Source organism: Elephas maximus, chromosome 1 (assembly GCF_024166365.1).
Source record: "Elephas maximus indicus isolate mEleMax1 chromosome 1, mEleMax1 primary haplotype, whole genome shotgun sequence".
NCBI lineage: Eukaryota > Metazoa > Chordata > Mammalia > Proboscidea > Elephantidae > Elephas > Elephas maximus.
Genome location: NC_064819.1, coordinates 221078466 through 221094540, shown reverse-complemented (window position 1 = coordinate 221094540; position 16075 = coordinate 221078466). Strand labels below are relative to the sequence as shown.

Sequence of the window (16075 nt, the reverse complement as noted above, 5' to 3'; positions counted from 1 at the left end):
TGTTGTGTCCCCTGGCAGGGTGGTCATTGATGGGAGCTAGACACCATCTAGTTCTTCTGGTCTCAGGCTGATGGAGTCTCTGGTTTATGTGGTCCTTTTGTCTCTTGGGCTAATATTTTCCTTGTGTCTTTGGTGTTCTTCATTCTCCTTTGCTCGAAGTGTGTTGGGACCAATTGATACATCTTAGAGGACCGCTTACAAGTGTTTAAGACCCCAGATGCCAAGGCTGTAATCTTTGAGGAAGCAGACTGCCACATCTTTCTCCCCGTGGAGCAGCTGGTGGATTTGAAACTCCAGCCACCAGCCTTTGGGTTAGCAGCCCTGCACCACCAGGGCTCCTCAGTAAATACACAAAAGTTGTAAATTACTAGATGGGAAATGATAGAATGGCACAGTAATGACTCATCAGAACCCGGGGAAAAAATCCTAAGATTTTATCTTTCCTTATATTTGCTCTAAATATTATATGATCACTGAATACATTGGTTAGACATTTAACAACATATCATCATATCAGAGATGAGGGCTTATCTCCACCAACAAGCAGTTAGACACATTTGAATTTAAATCCCAGCCCTGTGACCCCCATCCTTCTTGAGTGTAGCTGGGCAAGCACTAGACCTCCCTGAGCCTAGCCAACAGAAACAGAGCTACTGATAACCCAGGCAGGGATGTGGTGAGAAAATGAAACATCCTGGTGAGTTCCACAGACACGGGGGATGCTGACCATTCCATTTTAAAATAAACCCCTCTCTTCACTGTTTACCGTTTGCTCTTTATGGCATGAAGCCTAGAGACTAACCTTGACTTTTCTCGCCCGAGGCCTTTCCTTCCTTCTCCAGGGGTGGTGGTAGTTTCAGCAGTTAGCTCACTCCCCCTTCTCCATCTAGTGGTTTCGTACTAGTCACAGAATCTGCTATATTAAATTGATTGCATTAGTTATCTAGTGTTTTAGTATCAAGTATGAAAACCAGTTGCCCTTAGTTCGACTCCTATTTATGGTGACCCCATGTGTACATGTCAGAGTAGAACTGTACGCATAGGGTTTTCAGGGGCTGATTTTTCAAAAGTAGCTGACCGGGCCTTTCTCTGGAGGCAGCTCTCAGGAGACTCAAACCTCCAAGCAGCCAAACCAGTTAGCCATTTGCACTTCCCAGGGACTCAGATATAAGGCCCACGCTTATTGGAGAAATAAACCCTGCAGGTCTTCTCCACAGTTCACCTTTAAAGAGAGAAGTAAGGCTGCCTTTTCACACCTTTTTCCTGAAGCTCCTGACGTACTTCCCATATATACTGTTCCTTTTCTGCAGGTGGTAGCTCCTCAGGGAACAACCAAAAAGAGGAAACTTTTAGTTTTGAGTCAAAGAGTGATCGAAGAGGAGGGGAACACCCAGCCCCAGAAACAGGTAAAAGCATACCTTGAAACTCAGTGCGGAGTATGGAAGTCTGCAGAAGCAGGTGCCGCGTAGTCTTCAAGGACATTAGATGACGCGGCAGGAGTTCGTGACAGGAGCAACGACCTGTGGGCCAGAGGAAGTGTCTTCTCGTCTCCTAGGTCACGCTGCGTCTTTGGGCTCTTGAACTGGCAAGCTGATACCTCTGAACATCAGTTTCCTCTTTATAAGTCGATTGGACCAGACCGTCACTGTGGTCCCTTCCAGCTGTAATATTCTATGGCATGGTGGGTAAGAACACAGGGTCTAGAATCGGATGTCAAGGTTCAAATCCTTACTCCAGTACTAAACTCTATGACCCTGGGCAGGCTGTTTTCTCTCTCTCTGGATCTCTATTTCTTTGTTGGTAAGATGGGGATAGTAACTCTATCTGCTTCAGAGTTGTTAGGGAGAATGCCTGGGACCATTTAGGACACTGCTTGGCTCCTGGCCTGAGCTCAGTAAATAATTGATGGCCAATTTTTGTGAGTTATTTATTATACAGTAAGAGCAAAAGTCTTAGAGTACCTAGTCCTCTCCAAGTTCTGTAGTGACAAAAACAGAAGCCAGGAGGAATAGAGGAAAGGCAGAGGAGGGAGAGGGAATATTTAGTAAGCAGAAGAAAAAAAAAATTTTTTTTTTGAAGAGGACCATTAATTCCATATTTTTAATTGTTTTTTAGCTAAAAAAATCATGGGCTGTCCAGCTGCTCTGTCTGGGTTCATACCCCAGCTCCCCCACTTGCCACACCATCTTAGGCAAGTCACTTAATTCTTGATGCCTCAGTTCCCCCATTTGTAAAATGGGGACAGTAATATGACCAACTCATACTGTTGTTGTGAGAACTAATTAAGATATAAAGTGCTTAAAACAGTGCTCACACTACTTACTATGGGCTTATTATCTTTAGTTACCAGCACCTAGCTCAGTGTCTGACACCGGGAAAGCTCTTCATTAATGCAGAATGAATGAATAAATGAATGAAAGAAAATGTTGTTATGGAATCAGCTTACCCAGTGGAGGTTTTCACTCCTCTAATTCCACCAGTTGGCAAGGCCCCTGCAGCTAAAAATAGTTCCAGCATCGCATCTCCAAACCTGGCCTGACAGCAGAGTAGACCAGTCTAAGAATAGAGCCTGCTGATCTTGATAAGCAAGACTGATCTGGGTACACCCTGTCTTTTCCAGACTTGTGTAAGCCTCTAAAGGCCACTTCTGGTCTGGGCATCTAGGACCAGCCCTGCAGGAAAACTAGAGAGATATTTTCCTTAAATACCCCTGGTCAAACTCACACCAGAATAGATATTGAAGTTAGTCTTCAGCAATAGTCCTACTGGCTAAGAGTAGATTCCCTGGTTTAAAAAGGAAATAACTTTATTAAGCCTTAACCAGAACAAGAAACCAGGAGTTGGTCCATAGTGATTTTAAGAGAGAATGACCATGTATGAATCCACAAATGTAATCAATGGCGATAATGAAAACATTTCATACAGCCAGAATGTCCTTTTTTTTTTACGTATTACAGATGGATATATGGGTGATCCGACTGCAATATTTGTAGCCGCTGATGGTGTACGAATTTCGTAGGAACCTGCTACAGTGTTGGTATTAAAGAGGTCTGAGTTTGACATCTAGCCTGCAACTCACAAGTTACATACCTTTAGGCAAATTATTTAACCTCTTTGTACCTCAGTTTGTCTGCAAAACACTAAAAAAAAAAAACTAGGACCTACTTAATAGAGTTGTTTGGATTAAACAGTGTCTGCAGAGGGCTTATCACATAGTAAATGGCAACTGTTCTTGTTAATCACTGACCTAGCTTTTTTATGTCTAAACTTTTTACAGGTGCAGTGCTCCCCCTGGCCCTGGGCCTAGCTATCACTGCTTTGCTGCTTCTCATGGTTGTTTGCCGACTACGACTGGTGAAACAGAAACTTAAAAAAGCTCGTCCCATAACATCTGAGGAATCTGACTACCTCATAAATGGGATGTATCTATAATAAATCTAATTTAAATAGCTTGGGGTAAGGACATGTTCCACTTATAATTTATACATGTATCAGGTTCCGGAAATCTACAACCTCTTTTGTTTTTAATTATGCTAGGAAAATGACTAAACACCCAAATTCTGCAAATCCCAAACTTTTGTTTTTATTATTTATTGCAGAAAGATTTTCCTTGGGAAGTATGTAAAATATTCTGAAATTTAGAGAAGAGTCTATCTGATTAAATAGACTTTTACAAATCCAATTCTGATTTTACATAAGCTATACCTGAAAATCAGGAGCCCTGGTGGCACAGTGGTTAAAGGGCTCAGCTGCTAACCAAAAGGTCAGCAGTTTGAACCCACTCGCAGCTCTGCAAGAGAAAGATGTGGCAGTCTGCCTCCATAAAGATTGCTGTTGTTAGGTGCCGTCAGTTCCGACTCATAGCAACTCTGTGTACAACTGAACGAAACACTGCCTGGTCCTGTGCCATCTTCACAATCGTTGCTGTACTTGAGCCCATCGTTGCAGCCACTGTGTCAGTCCATCTCGCTGAAGGTCTTCCTCTCTTTTGCTGACAGTCTGCTTTACCAAGCGTGATGTCCTTCCCCAGGGACTGGTCCCTCCTGATAATGGGTCCAAAGTACGTGAGACAAAATCTCACCATCCTCACATCTAAGGGGCGTTCTGGCTGTACGTTTTCCAAGACAGATTTGTTTGTTCTTCTGGCAGTCCATGGTCTATTCGGTATTCTTCACCAGCACCATAATTCAGATGCATCAGTTCTTCTTCAGTCTTCCTTATTCATTGTCCAGCTTTCACATGCAAATGAGGCCTTGGAAACCCTATGGGGCAGTTCTACTCTGTCTTATAGGATCACTATGAGTCAAAATCAATTTGACAACAATAGGTTATACCTGAAAATAGAAATTTGTAGTTAGCCAAGGCAAAAGATTCAGTATGGCAAAGGTGGCCTTTGGATGTCAGTGTTAACCCTTCACTCTTCAGAAGCCAACTATTGATTGGTCTTGGCATCCCTGGATGGGCCCCTTAATGCACAGTGTCCCCTTGTTCTGTAGCCCTTCTGTTATTCCTCCCTTAAGCTCCCAGTGCTCTTCTTTCTCCTCTCCCATTCAAAATCTGTTTTTTAGACTGGATCTCAGTTGAGTGTACACCTTCAATGAGATGTTACCTATTGCAGGAATAGCTAAATTAGAAACCTCTGGACAGGCCAGTGAGGCCTCAGGGAAGGAAAATTTGGGTTCTTCCCTGCCTCTGACATCATGTCAGTAGGTGGCTACCTCAGTAGACAGACCTGTGGGAGAAGAAACTCAGCCTTTGGGCTACAGACAGCTCTAAGAGGGCTAGGGAACGACACAGGAAATCAAGGTGGAAGCAGAGACTCTGGCAGGCCAAGAGTCCCAACAGAAAATTAGCTGAGGGCAAAGCGAGGAAGGACAAGTAGTGCTTTCATCTATCTCCTCAACGCTGCCACATGGTCCAGTTTCTCACTTATATAGGTGCCCGTTTTCAACATCCCTCTTTGTTGATGGACGAGAGAAATGTATTCAAGTAGAAAAGCTGAACACCGAACAGATTTCTGGGTGCAGCTTTTATAAAAATATCACCATGTTTAGTTATCAGCAGATTGTCTCATCCAATAGAACGAGCCAGTTTTTTTTCCCCCATTTTTTTTTTTAACAGTATAAAACGTTTCATGTAATCAGCTAATGCCAGGCTTATGTATTTCCAGAGCATAAATAGCAGTTTTGCTTAAATTCATCTTTATAGAAAATTGGCATCTATCTTAAATCCCCCTTCCGTAATCTCTCAGATTTTAAAGGCAAATTCCTGCCATGAGCACTCCCTGCCAGGATTATACACATTCTAGAAATTATTCTGAGAAGAATGTACAGTACGGTGCCTCTCTACACTGACATGTTCTCACTTCCATATTTTTTTTTTTCCGTAAGTGCAAATCTTTTAAAACTAGAGTCTAGAACATTTTACTTTCTGATTAAACCTAAGGTAGGCTGTTCTTTTAGCAACTTGGATGGGGGGCGTATAACATATCAAAACATTAACAAATGGAAAGTTACTTCTGGAAAAACAAATTATCGTTTTTGTTTCCTGAGAATCTCAAGCATTTTGTTGAATGTTTAGCATTGAGCAGATTTAGATTTCTTAAGGGCAGTTGAGTGAAATTAACTGTGAATGAGCTTAAGATGTTTGTACTTTTTATGCGATGCTGTGCAGTTTGTTTTTACATAGAAGGATGCCACCTGTAGACATACCAATAAAGTGAAAACTGATGAGGCATGCATCATTCAGCACATCTTTTATAGTAAAAAAAAAAAATAGAGGACGTTAAACCCCTTTTAGTATTGCTGTGGCATTGAAATACTTAAGATGTCAGTATCTATGTAAACAATATTCCTTTAATAAACTGTATTTTATTCTTAAGCCTTTTTTACAACCTTTTAATATAATCATAGTAATAATGAGCCAATATTTACTGAGCTGCTACTGTATTACCTGGATTTAATCATATCAACCCCATTTTACAGAGGGGGAGACTGAGGATTAGAGAAATGAGACTTGCCCACCGCCATATAAAGCATATTGGAGGGAAGGAGAATTAAGGCCTACAAAATATGTATACTATTAGATGGGCCAAACTGCATTTAAGACAAGTCGAAAATAATTTTATAAGGGAAGACCGTTTTCCTCTCAAACATGTTCTCATGAATTAAACCATCTAAGTCATCTTCCTGAAAATTTAAACTTAATTTTCCCTTTTATCCTCAGTACAAGTAGACAACAGCTACTCCATCTGTTCACAGCATTTGAACGTTTCAGTTCACCTGTGTCCAAATATGTTCCCTTTCATAGGAAAATACCAGAATGTTTTCATCTTTCCCCCAGTGACTTTTCAAAACTTATGGTTTGGCCCCTCGGCTCCCTCTCATATTTACTAACACCCTCCTTTCAGTCATTGGTGGTCATTCATGTTGCTTTTTGGTAATTTTCCCTTGACCCAAACACGGTGATGGATGTTTCTGTTTGTCCTCAGTTTTGCTGATCAAGGCAGACCCTGCTGGTGGGTTTAGCTGACTTTCACCTACATAGACATACTACAATGTGATGTGCCCCAGGCCGTCCTTACCTTCAGATGTCCCAGTCAACATCAGGTTGATGATGTCCCCTTAACATAAGTATCAGTGTCCTGAGATTCTATAATGGGGTCACTGATAAGTTATTTTGCCCCAAACAATTCCTCTCATGTTTTGGTTTGCTCTCTTTTGGGAATGTGCCACTTTGTTCCTCTCAGAGCTACGCCAGCCATATGTTTCCTCTCCGGACTCCAGGTTTTCTGCAGTTCTTGGCATCAAAGCTGAATGACATTGGATGTCTAACAAAGAACTGCCCAAGTTGAATACAAAGAGGGAAAAGCTTAGATTGAAGTTCACAGATGTTTTCATACCCTTGGCTTTTTAAACAACTGTGTTGCTGACTGTTTTTTGGTTTCTGGCCCCACTTTCCCAGAATTTTTGCCCTATTCAGTTCTAGTACTCTAAAGTGGATATTATGGCTATTTTAATGGCTAAACACCTATAAATTCTTTGGCTAAATACGAAACCACCAAGGATGAACTTAAGGGCTGACAGTCCAAAGCTGACTTTTTTTGGGAATGGATTTGAATGGTTAGAACTGAGCATTCTCTTATTACATTTGCTTTATTTCGGTCTAAGCATGTCTTCATCCTGTCACCACATGTAAACTGGAAAGAGACCAACTTACAATATTATTCAGCTTAAAGAGCTTCTTACAAAGTAATTTCAAAACTTCAGAAACTTTTCTAGACAAGTTTTAATACAAAAATAATTTCCATTTTTACAAAAAGGAAAAATTGTGTTGACTATATGGACTTTAAAAAGTTTGTTTGGTCTTCTCATTTTCATAAAATTTAGCTGAAAACTCAAATGTCCAAATAAATCAAAAGATATTGTCTAGAGATTTGTATATAGAAGACTAAGAAATCGGAATCATCAATGGCCCGGTCTGAGACTGCATAAATGCCCTAAACTAAAGCGCTACCACCATGCCTTCAGTATTTTTCTCCAGTGAGGGTAGGTGAGGCAGCAATAATCTGATACCCTTAAAACTCCTACCTAAAACTTCTGGCCTGCCTTACCTCTGTTGCCTACCTCCTAATCCCTAAGGGAGCCAACATCCTAAAGAAATCCCCATTGCCATGGAGTCGATTCCAACTCATAGTGATCCTACAGGGCAAGACAAAACTGTCCCTTAGGGTTTCCAGTGAGGGGCTGGTGGATTCGAACTGCTGACCTTTTGATTAGTAGCGGAGCTCTTAACCACTGTGCCACCAGGGCTCCATCCTAAAGAAAAGCAGGCCTTTATTTCCCAGAAAATATACCCCCCCACACACCTTTTTCTAATTGATTTAAAATGGACACAGTAGTATTTACATGGACATTCTGCAGTGGTTTTGATCCCTAATGTAATTCCTAGGTTTCAGAATGTGGGGCTTCAAATACACGTCCCCAGCTGTTGCAGGCCCCTGGACTGCTTCCCTTTCACACCTAAAATGCCTTCAGTGTTGTCACCTCCCTTTGGACAAAGAAAGTCTTCTATGATGCCCATCCTATTGGGACCCTTCACCTGAGTAAGGATGAGCTCCTCAGACCCAGTAGCTCTAGAACTTCCTCTCAGAATGGGGGGGAGGGGGACCTGTTGCTGTCAAGTGGATTCTGACTCATAGCGACCCTATAGGACAGAGTAGAACTGCCCCATAGGGTTTCCAAGGTGCACCTGGTGGGTTCAAACTGTTGACCTTTTGGTTAGCAGCTGTAACTCTTAACCACTAAGTCACCAGGGTTTCCTCTCATGATGAAAGCAAAAAGGTTGGAGGCCCCCAGGGATTCACCAGACCAGCAAAGCACTCCATGGGAACTGAAAGTCAGATGTCACTTTTTTTTTTTCTCCCACCAACCAACAGAGCACTTCTGTATACAGAGTTCTGACCTCAGTGACACAAAGTTAATTAAGAAGATGAAGCCCAAAGTGGGGAAACAATTATATTGTAGCCATGGTAGCTGAAGGATTAGGTAAGGAAATCACTGGACTCGATCTCCTTTTTATTATATCACAATACATAAACTTTCTGGGGTCCCATGGACCAATTTTCTTTGAGCAGGATTCTTTCATTGGCACTCTATTTGAGCTATCCTTTATCTGAGCCAAAACAATGTCTTTCAGAAATCTTCCTGAAACAGGAGAAACAGAGAGATGCAACTGAAATCTAATCAGAAGTCATTTTACTGAGGTATAGTTATTCAGGAAACCCTGGTGGCATAGTGGTTAAGTGCTACGGCTGCTAACCAAAGGGTTCGCAGTTCGAATCCACCAGGCGCTCCTTGGAAACTCTATGGGGCAGTTCTACTCTGTCCTATAGGGTCGCTATGAGTCGGAATTGACTCGACAGCAGTGGGTGTATAGTTATTTAAGAACACAATAAATTGTAGGGAATGATGATGTATACCCTTCTCTTACCTAAATTTAATACTTACCTAAAGTAAGTTATTGGCTTTTTGAGCCCCACTTAGAATTTTTTTTAATTGCCTGTATTTATTTCATTTGCAATACTAGTATTCTTTTAGTGCCATCCTGTTAGAATGTACTAAACCAAATTATTGGAAAAAAATTTTAACATTATCTGAAAACCAGAAACACCTACCTCTCTAATGAGACAAAATTACTAAGGAGCTTTATTTCTTGGCTGACAATCACATACCAACAATAGTTTCAAAGAATTCAAAAGCATTATTTAAAAAGTTATTTTTGAATCCACTGAATTTTTAAATGCTTTAGTATAGGTACAATTTAACCAACTATAAGAGTAGTCAACTTTTTTTTAACAATGGCATTTTTTTAAATTGTTGTTAGGTGCTGTAGCGTCTACTTCGACTCAAGGCGACCCTATGTACAACAGAACGAAACACTGCCCAGTCCTGTGACATCTTCACAATTGTTGCTATGTTTGAGACCATTGTTGTAGCCACTGTGTCAATCCATCTCATTGAGAGTCTTCCACTTTTTTGCTGACCCTCTACTTTACCAAGCATGATGTCCTTCTCCAGTGAATGGTCCCTCCTGATAACATGTCCAAAGTATGTGAGATGAAGTTTTGTCATCCTCACTTCTAAGGAGCATTCTGGCTGTACTTCATCCAAGACATTTTTTTTTAATTAATTAAGGCAATGGAATTTTTTTTTTGAATGAATTGTTCGTCTTTATTAAACTTAGCTGCAAGACTTTTTTTTAAATAATTTTTATTGAGCTTTAAGTGAATGTTTACAAACCAAGTCAGTCTGTCACATATAAGCTTATATACACCTTACTCCATACTCCCACTTGCTCTCCCCCTAATGAGTCAGCCCTTCCAGTCTCTCCTTTCGTGACTATTTTGCCAGTTTCTAACCCTCTCTACCCTCCTATCTCCCCTCCAGAGTGAGCTACTTGTATCAGGTGCCAACACAGTCTCAATTGTCCACCTGATACAAGTAGCTCACTCTTCATCAGCATCTCTCTCCTACCCATTGTCCAGTCCCTTCCATGTCTGATGAGTTGTCTTCAGGAATGGTTCCTGTCCTGGGCCAACAGAAGGTTTGGGGACCATGACCGCTGGGATTCCTCTAGTCTCAGTCAGACCATTAAGTCTGGTCTTTTTATGAGAATTTGGGGGCAATGGAATTTTTAATATTTACATAGAAAATGTTAGTGGATTATTTTTTAAGTCTTATTTTTTTCTGTTACTGGCTGAAAGAGTTGAAACCTTTGAGGGAAAGTGAAATTCTTAATAATTCAGGTTTCTATTTTATAAATCCTGAGAGCTAAATGTGGCTTTGATAAAACCAAATCCATAGCACAAACCTTGTTTCGATGGGACCTCACTAGATTAGGACTTTCTGAAATATTTTTCATTGCTGCCCTCTGTGTTATGTAAGGAAATAATTTCTACTACCAAAACGTGAAACAGTAATTGGAAATTATGACTAAAAAAAAAAAAAAAATTATGACTACTGAAGATTAAAGAGACATTTCTTGTCTGTGACCTACACACATACATAAATTCAACCCTCTTACAAAGAAAAGCTCTTAGACCTGGTTGTAATTCATTATTTCTCTCTCTACCCATTTACTGGTCTTCCCTTAAAATCCATTCCTATCGATTCAACTTTTTCAAGTTGTAATTCACAAAAGTGTAAAGTCCAAGAGCAATGCTAGAACAATGTTTGAGGCAAAGCACTTGTCTCTACCAATCAAGTGGCCCTGAGTTGTCTCACCATATTTATAAACTGTCTCCTCAACTAGATTACAGCCTCTCCAAAAGCTAACAAGGGGATTTACGGAAAATAAAATGTAGGCAATGGCTACCAAAGATACAGATTGATGGATAAATTTAAGAACTAATTTTAAGTCCTAAAGAATATTTGCCCTCCAACTACTTCAAATGACACCGAGTCCTGAACTGTGACGGTTTATGGTCTGGGTCCAGAAGCAATAAACAGCAACAGCAAACTGAAGCCAGCAGTGAGCTTAAACTCAGAGTTCTGGGCACCAAATAATACTAGCTGACACCTAAGAGTTTCCTGCGTCTGAAACCTCACCCAAGGAGAGACACTTGTGAAAAGATGTACGCATGAGTTAAAAGTCAGTTTTAAAGAAAAAATAGAGGTAATATTTAAGATTTTTTAAGTTAGATTTTAAAGTCTAATACTTTGTAAGAAGTGGGAGGAGAGGTGTGTCTCACAGTCCCACTGAGTAACCTACTTGCCTGATTACACGCAGGCACGCACAGCATGGGAAGGGCATGGTTGGGAGTGCTCATTCTCATAGTTCTAGAGGTTATATTTCCCCAAGTTCTAGACCCCTCAGAAAAACTACAATCCTATTATAAGAGGTATAAAAAAAACATAATATTTAAACAAGATCCCAAAGCACCACTGCCTCCTTAGAAACTCATGTTAAAATCATTACGTAATAGATCTATTTATAGGAGAGAGACGGGTTTTGCTATGTTTATCCTCAACCCTATCCTTCCCTCACATTGTCAATTATCCACTCACTCATTCGGCATTTATTGTACATCTGCTACAGGATTTGCCTTGTGCCAGGCAGAGAAAAATGACAAAAGAGGTATGGTCTTTGTTTTCAGGGCGTGTACTCACGTTCTACAAATGTACAACTGGACTCACGCTGTTTACCTCATCAGATTACACAAAAGGGAGCATCAAGGAAAGGAAACAATTCTTCCTCCATGATCTGTATCTGGTGGACATGTTCATTCTTCCATATTCAAACACCACCAAAGCCTGTTTTACTTTTGACTTTATTTGGCAAAGCAGCACTGCATAAACTGTTCGGTAACGAGGACACAGCTTACACAGCATGTGAAATTCATATACTCAGCAGCAAATGAGAAACAGAAACAATACTGAGCTACAAGTCTCCTACAATTTTTAAAGAGAGAAAGGAAGAACTAAGTTATGTCCAATCTGAACAGCTGAGTGTGTTAGGGGACATCACCTGCCATCTTAAGTTTTAATATTTACAAATGCTTAGTTTTAAGGTAACAAAGCAGCTGATTGTATCTACAACATGCTATTCTATGACACCACATCAAAGCTTTAACAAGGAAGCTCATCTCTATTTTCTTAGTAGCATCTATCAGACATCCAAATAGCAAGAATCTTAACTTGTGAAAGACAGTGTTATCTGATGCACAAAAGCAATCTGATAAATTAATATCAGAAGAGAATTAAGTGTCCAAGAAAAATCACTCCTCAAATCAGAATTCACAAACTAAGTTTTCCATTTTGTAGAACTGCTTCTTTTAATGTTTTAAAGTAAAATGTGGGCATGTTAAAGTAATAAACACAAATTTATACTCTGCATCCTTCCTCTACCAATTTGGCTATGTGCCTCTTTGAGAATTAGAAACTCTAGACAACCACACATTTTCATGCTGAAAATCATAGTGTAACAAAGTCCAAAACAAGCTGTGATGCTGTTGGTTTTCAAAAAGCTGAGGACTGAGATGAGCAATCCACTGTAACGTTACGTACTGGTCAAGCTGATGTCGCTCTTACAGTTCATCCCTGGGGGGGAAGAGAGAGAAACAGAAGTAAGAATTACAGACCCCAGCTTCTGACAGATACAACTACTAAATCAGTAAAAACACACTGATCCCAAGCAATGTGTTTAAAAAAAAAAAAAAAGCAAACAATCCCAAATCAAAGCAAAAATGGAAGTCAGCCACTTCAAACATGTTTCTGCCACTTCAGAGTGAGGTATGAAATTGAAAGTCCTGAGTTCTTTGTTTCTTAATTCTAAAGATAACTTTCTTCCTTCAAGATCAATAATTCAGGGAAATCCTAACTGTTTTAGATCTAGGATCATCATGCTAATACTGTTTATTGTAAAATGACAACTTGAGTATTGAGAGTTCAAATGATTTATAAAATTGTATGGTTACAGTCACAAAATTGGACAAAAATTTAGTCCTCTGCTTAGAGTGTCTGTTAGCAATTGTTCAGCTGGTCAATCTCAACCCAAACTCTTTGGGAGAAAAGGCATCACCTGTAGGTATAATATATACCTGTCAGCTGATTTCATAAGGCAGCTTTATCAGCTCCGAACGAAACCATTCGCTCAGCCGCATGCAGCACTGTGCCAGCAACTGCCAGTGAGAGGAAGGAAGGAATCATAAAGATGCCGTCTAAAGTAAATGGCATGTTATCTAAGCTACACCTCAACAAAGCTGTTAAAAGCGGGAGAAAATACATAAAACAACCAGAAAACCCTAAAGGCCTCATATTTGAGGGTAACCTGAGTGAACAAAAACATCATTAGAGACTCAAGTACTTTAGGGATAAAGAGTCATGATGTTTCCAACTAAATCTCAAATGATTTGGGGAAAAAAAAATTCATATATATTTGTGTAGAGAGAGAAAATGACAAACCGAATATGGAAAAATGTTCATTGGTAACTCTGGATAAAGGAACTCAGGAGTTTTTTGTACTATTCTTGCAACCTGCCTGTAATAAAAATTTTAAAATGAAACGTCAAAATAAGCTTTAAAGGGAAGGTGAAATAACTTATATTTCACAGGTAAATGGTGAATTAAGGGGTTATCTGATAATTTGCTTTTTAAAAAAATGAATTTTAAAAATTGTACAAGAAAATATTTAAAAAATTACTTTTCCCATAAGCTGCGTTTGTCATAACAGTATTAGAATATCTGTTAAACAATAAATGATCAGTTCTGCTTCACCTAAACAGACTCTCCTAAAGGAACCCATTATCACACAGCAGTACGGTGATTCTCATGTAACAGCTTTGACTTGAATTCATGCAAGCATGCAGATATTTCATCTGGAGGAATTCACCTGCAGGTGTGCTGTTCTATTCATAAACTAAAATGGATTCACTTGTGTTTTTTAAAGTATGAACGGATGATACTGTTGGGTTTTTTACAACAATCGACCACATTTCATTGAGCTGCTGCAAAACATTAAGAATACTGTACATGAACCTTAATGCTCCATCAAAAACATCGTACAGCAACTTTGCCAAATACTCTCTCTGTCATAGTTTAGATTTTTTTAATAAAGGAAAAGGAATTAAGTTATAGACCTGAATTTTAAAATACAGGCTTCAGGGGGAAATAAAGGTTGACTGCCAGTGCATATACAGCCTTGTCACCACCTGCCTAATACTCCCAAATCCATTTAGTAACTTTCGTTACTCATTTTTCTTAATGTTTACAGTTCTACATAAATATCTTTATGTGACTTAATACATAGATCACTTACAAAAAAAGTATATCCTAAATTTTTTGAAAGGCTCTTTGAAATTGCTATATATATATACTAAATATGTTCATAACTAGAGTAACTCCATGCCTAACAATAAAACAATCAAAACCTATGAATGTTTTCTAGTAATTTAATGGACTTGCTGAGCCCTGATGGTGCAGTGGCTAAGACCCTGGCTGCTGACCAAAAGGTTGGCTGATCAAATCCATCAGCTGCTCCTTGGAAACCCAGCGGGGCAATTCTGCTCTGTCCTGTAGGGTCGCTATGAGTGAGAATCGACTCGATGGTAATGTGTTTTCCGAGATTTATAAGCATTTGAGAGAGAGAAAAAGTTTCCAAAAAACCAGAATTCATTCCTGCCCTTAAGGATGCACAATACTGTCACAATGCTGTAACACACATAAAGAAGAGAGGCGAGAGAGAGCACAGCACCGAGTGGATACCTAGGCCCTATACTGTCAGTCTTGGAAATGCCCCGTCAACTCACAGCATCTTTTTCATGTGCGAGTGGCACTTTAAAAAGATATCAATAAAGTACTTACAGAATGATAATCCTGCAATATTCCTGTTTCACAAACTACAGAGATGAACCTACTGCATTGACCCTTGGTTACCAAAAAGATATTAAAAACAAAAGGAAAACTTTTACCAGAAGATTAAAAAAAATTGATTTCTATATAAATGTACTTATTTGAAATAAAATATAAATTTAAAAGTATTAAGAGTTTCTGAAGCAACTAATAAAACTATTACACGTCAATAGTCACAAATGTAATCCCACAGATTCTAGGTCTACCCTCTACAGATCTGGCAATCTCCCCCTTCTATTAATCCACCAGAAATACAGGTGACATTTTCCAAGTATAAGGAAACACACGTCTACATTCTGGTTTGTAGCTTTGTTTGGCACTATAAGTCAGCATGCCTACTTTGGTGCTAATTTTTTCATATGGTTTCGAGCTCATGGTCCTCTTACACCTCCTCAGCAAAGACTAGATCTCACTTTCACCAAAGTACTACGCCTATCTCTGGGTTCCTCGGGAAGAGAAGGATGAAGGATGGTGAGAAATAAGAGAAGGTTCATGCGAAAGTACTATGATGAGTTGTTACATTAATCCTGAAGAAAATGTAAAATAGAAACCACCTAGCCTGGCAAGAAGTTGACTGAAGAGTTTTTGAACTGGTAATTCCCAAATATGGATAAGTACTTAAAAAATGGTAAGCAACTACTTTCCATCTTCACAAAGAAGCACATGAGGGAGAAGGCTTTTTAGCCACACTAGATGTTTTTTTTTGTAGATGTAGCTACCAATCTACTTCTCTCTGTCCTCACTACCACTGCCTTAATGCAGGCCACCATCATTTCACCCTTGATTTGCTACAACCACCTCCTGTTTTCAATTCTAGTTTTGTCTCTTTCCAATCTACTCTTTACACCAGAGTTATCTTTCAGAAATGTAATTCCAGTAACTTCACCACCAGGCTTAAACACTTCAATTGCTTCCTACTGCTCTCAAGGCAGAGACCAGACACCCCCCGACAAAAAAAAAAAAAAAAAAAACAACCAGTTGCCATGGAGTCAGTTCTGACTTACAGTGACCCTGTGTGCGTCAGAGTAGAACTGTGCTCCATGGGATTTTCAATGGCTGATTTTTCAGGAGATCTCCAGGCCTTTCTTCAGAGGCACCTCTGGGTAGACTCAACTTATAAGTTTGCCGTGGAGCACAAGTCCGAACACACTACACTGTAATTGCCT

General features: G+C 39.6%; 2 protein-coding genes across 6 annotated transcripts in view; one reads left to right on the top strand and one right to left on the bottom strand.

The window, feature by feature from the left end:
- Positions 1–9691, top strand: part of LRP11 (LDL receptor related protein 11) — a 54334-nt gene extending 44643 nt beyond the window's left edge. Inside the window, exons 6-8 of one of the 4 annotated variants that reach the window (XM_049903362.1) lie at positions 1311–1406; positions 3278–3456; positions 9385–9472. In XM_049903362.1, coding sequence (XP_049759319.1) covers positions 1311–1406; positions 3278–3432 — 251 coding nt within the window. In that variant the 3' untranslated portion in view covers positions 3433–3456; positions 9385–9472. Of the gene's footprint in view, positions 1–1310; positions 1407–3277; positions 7226–9384 lie in introns of those variants that run through there. The other 3 variants (XM_049903353.1, XM_049903388.1, XM_049903372.1) reach the window with 3 other exon arrangements.
- Positions 9692–11811: 2120 nt separating this feature from the next.
- PCMT1 (protein-L-isoaspartate (D-aspartate) O-methyltransferase) overlaps positions 11812–16075 on the bottom strand; it is a 51894-nt gene continuing 47630 nt past the window's right edge. The window contains exon 8 of one of the 2 annotated variants that reach the window (XM_049903428.1): positions 11812–12599. Coding sequence is in view for 1 of the 2 variants with exons in the window: in XM_049903419.1 (XP_049759376.1) it covers positions 12587–12599 (13 nt within the window). In the remaining variant the exon portion in view is untranslated. The remainder of the gene's footprint in view (positions 12600–16075) is intronic. The other variant, XM_049903419.1, reaches the window with a different exon arrangement.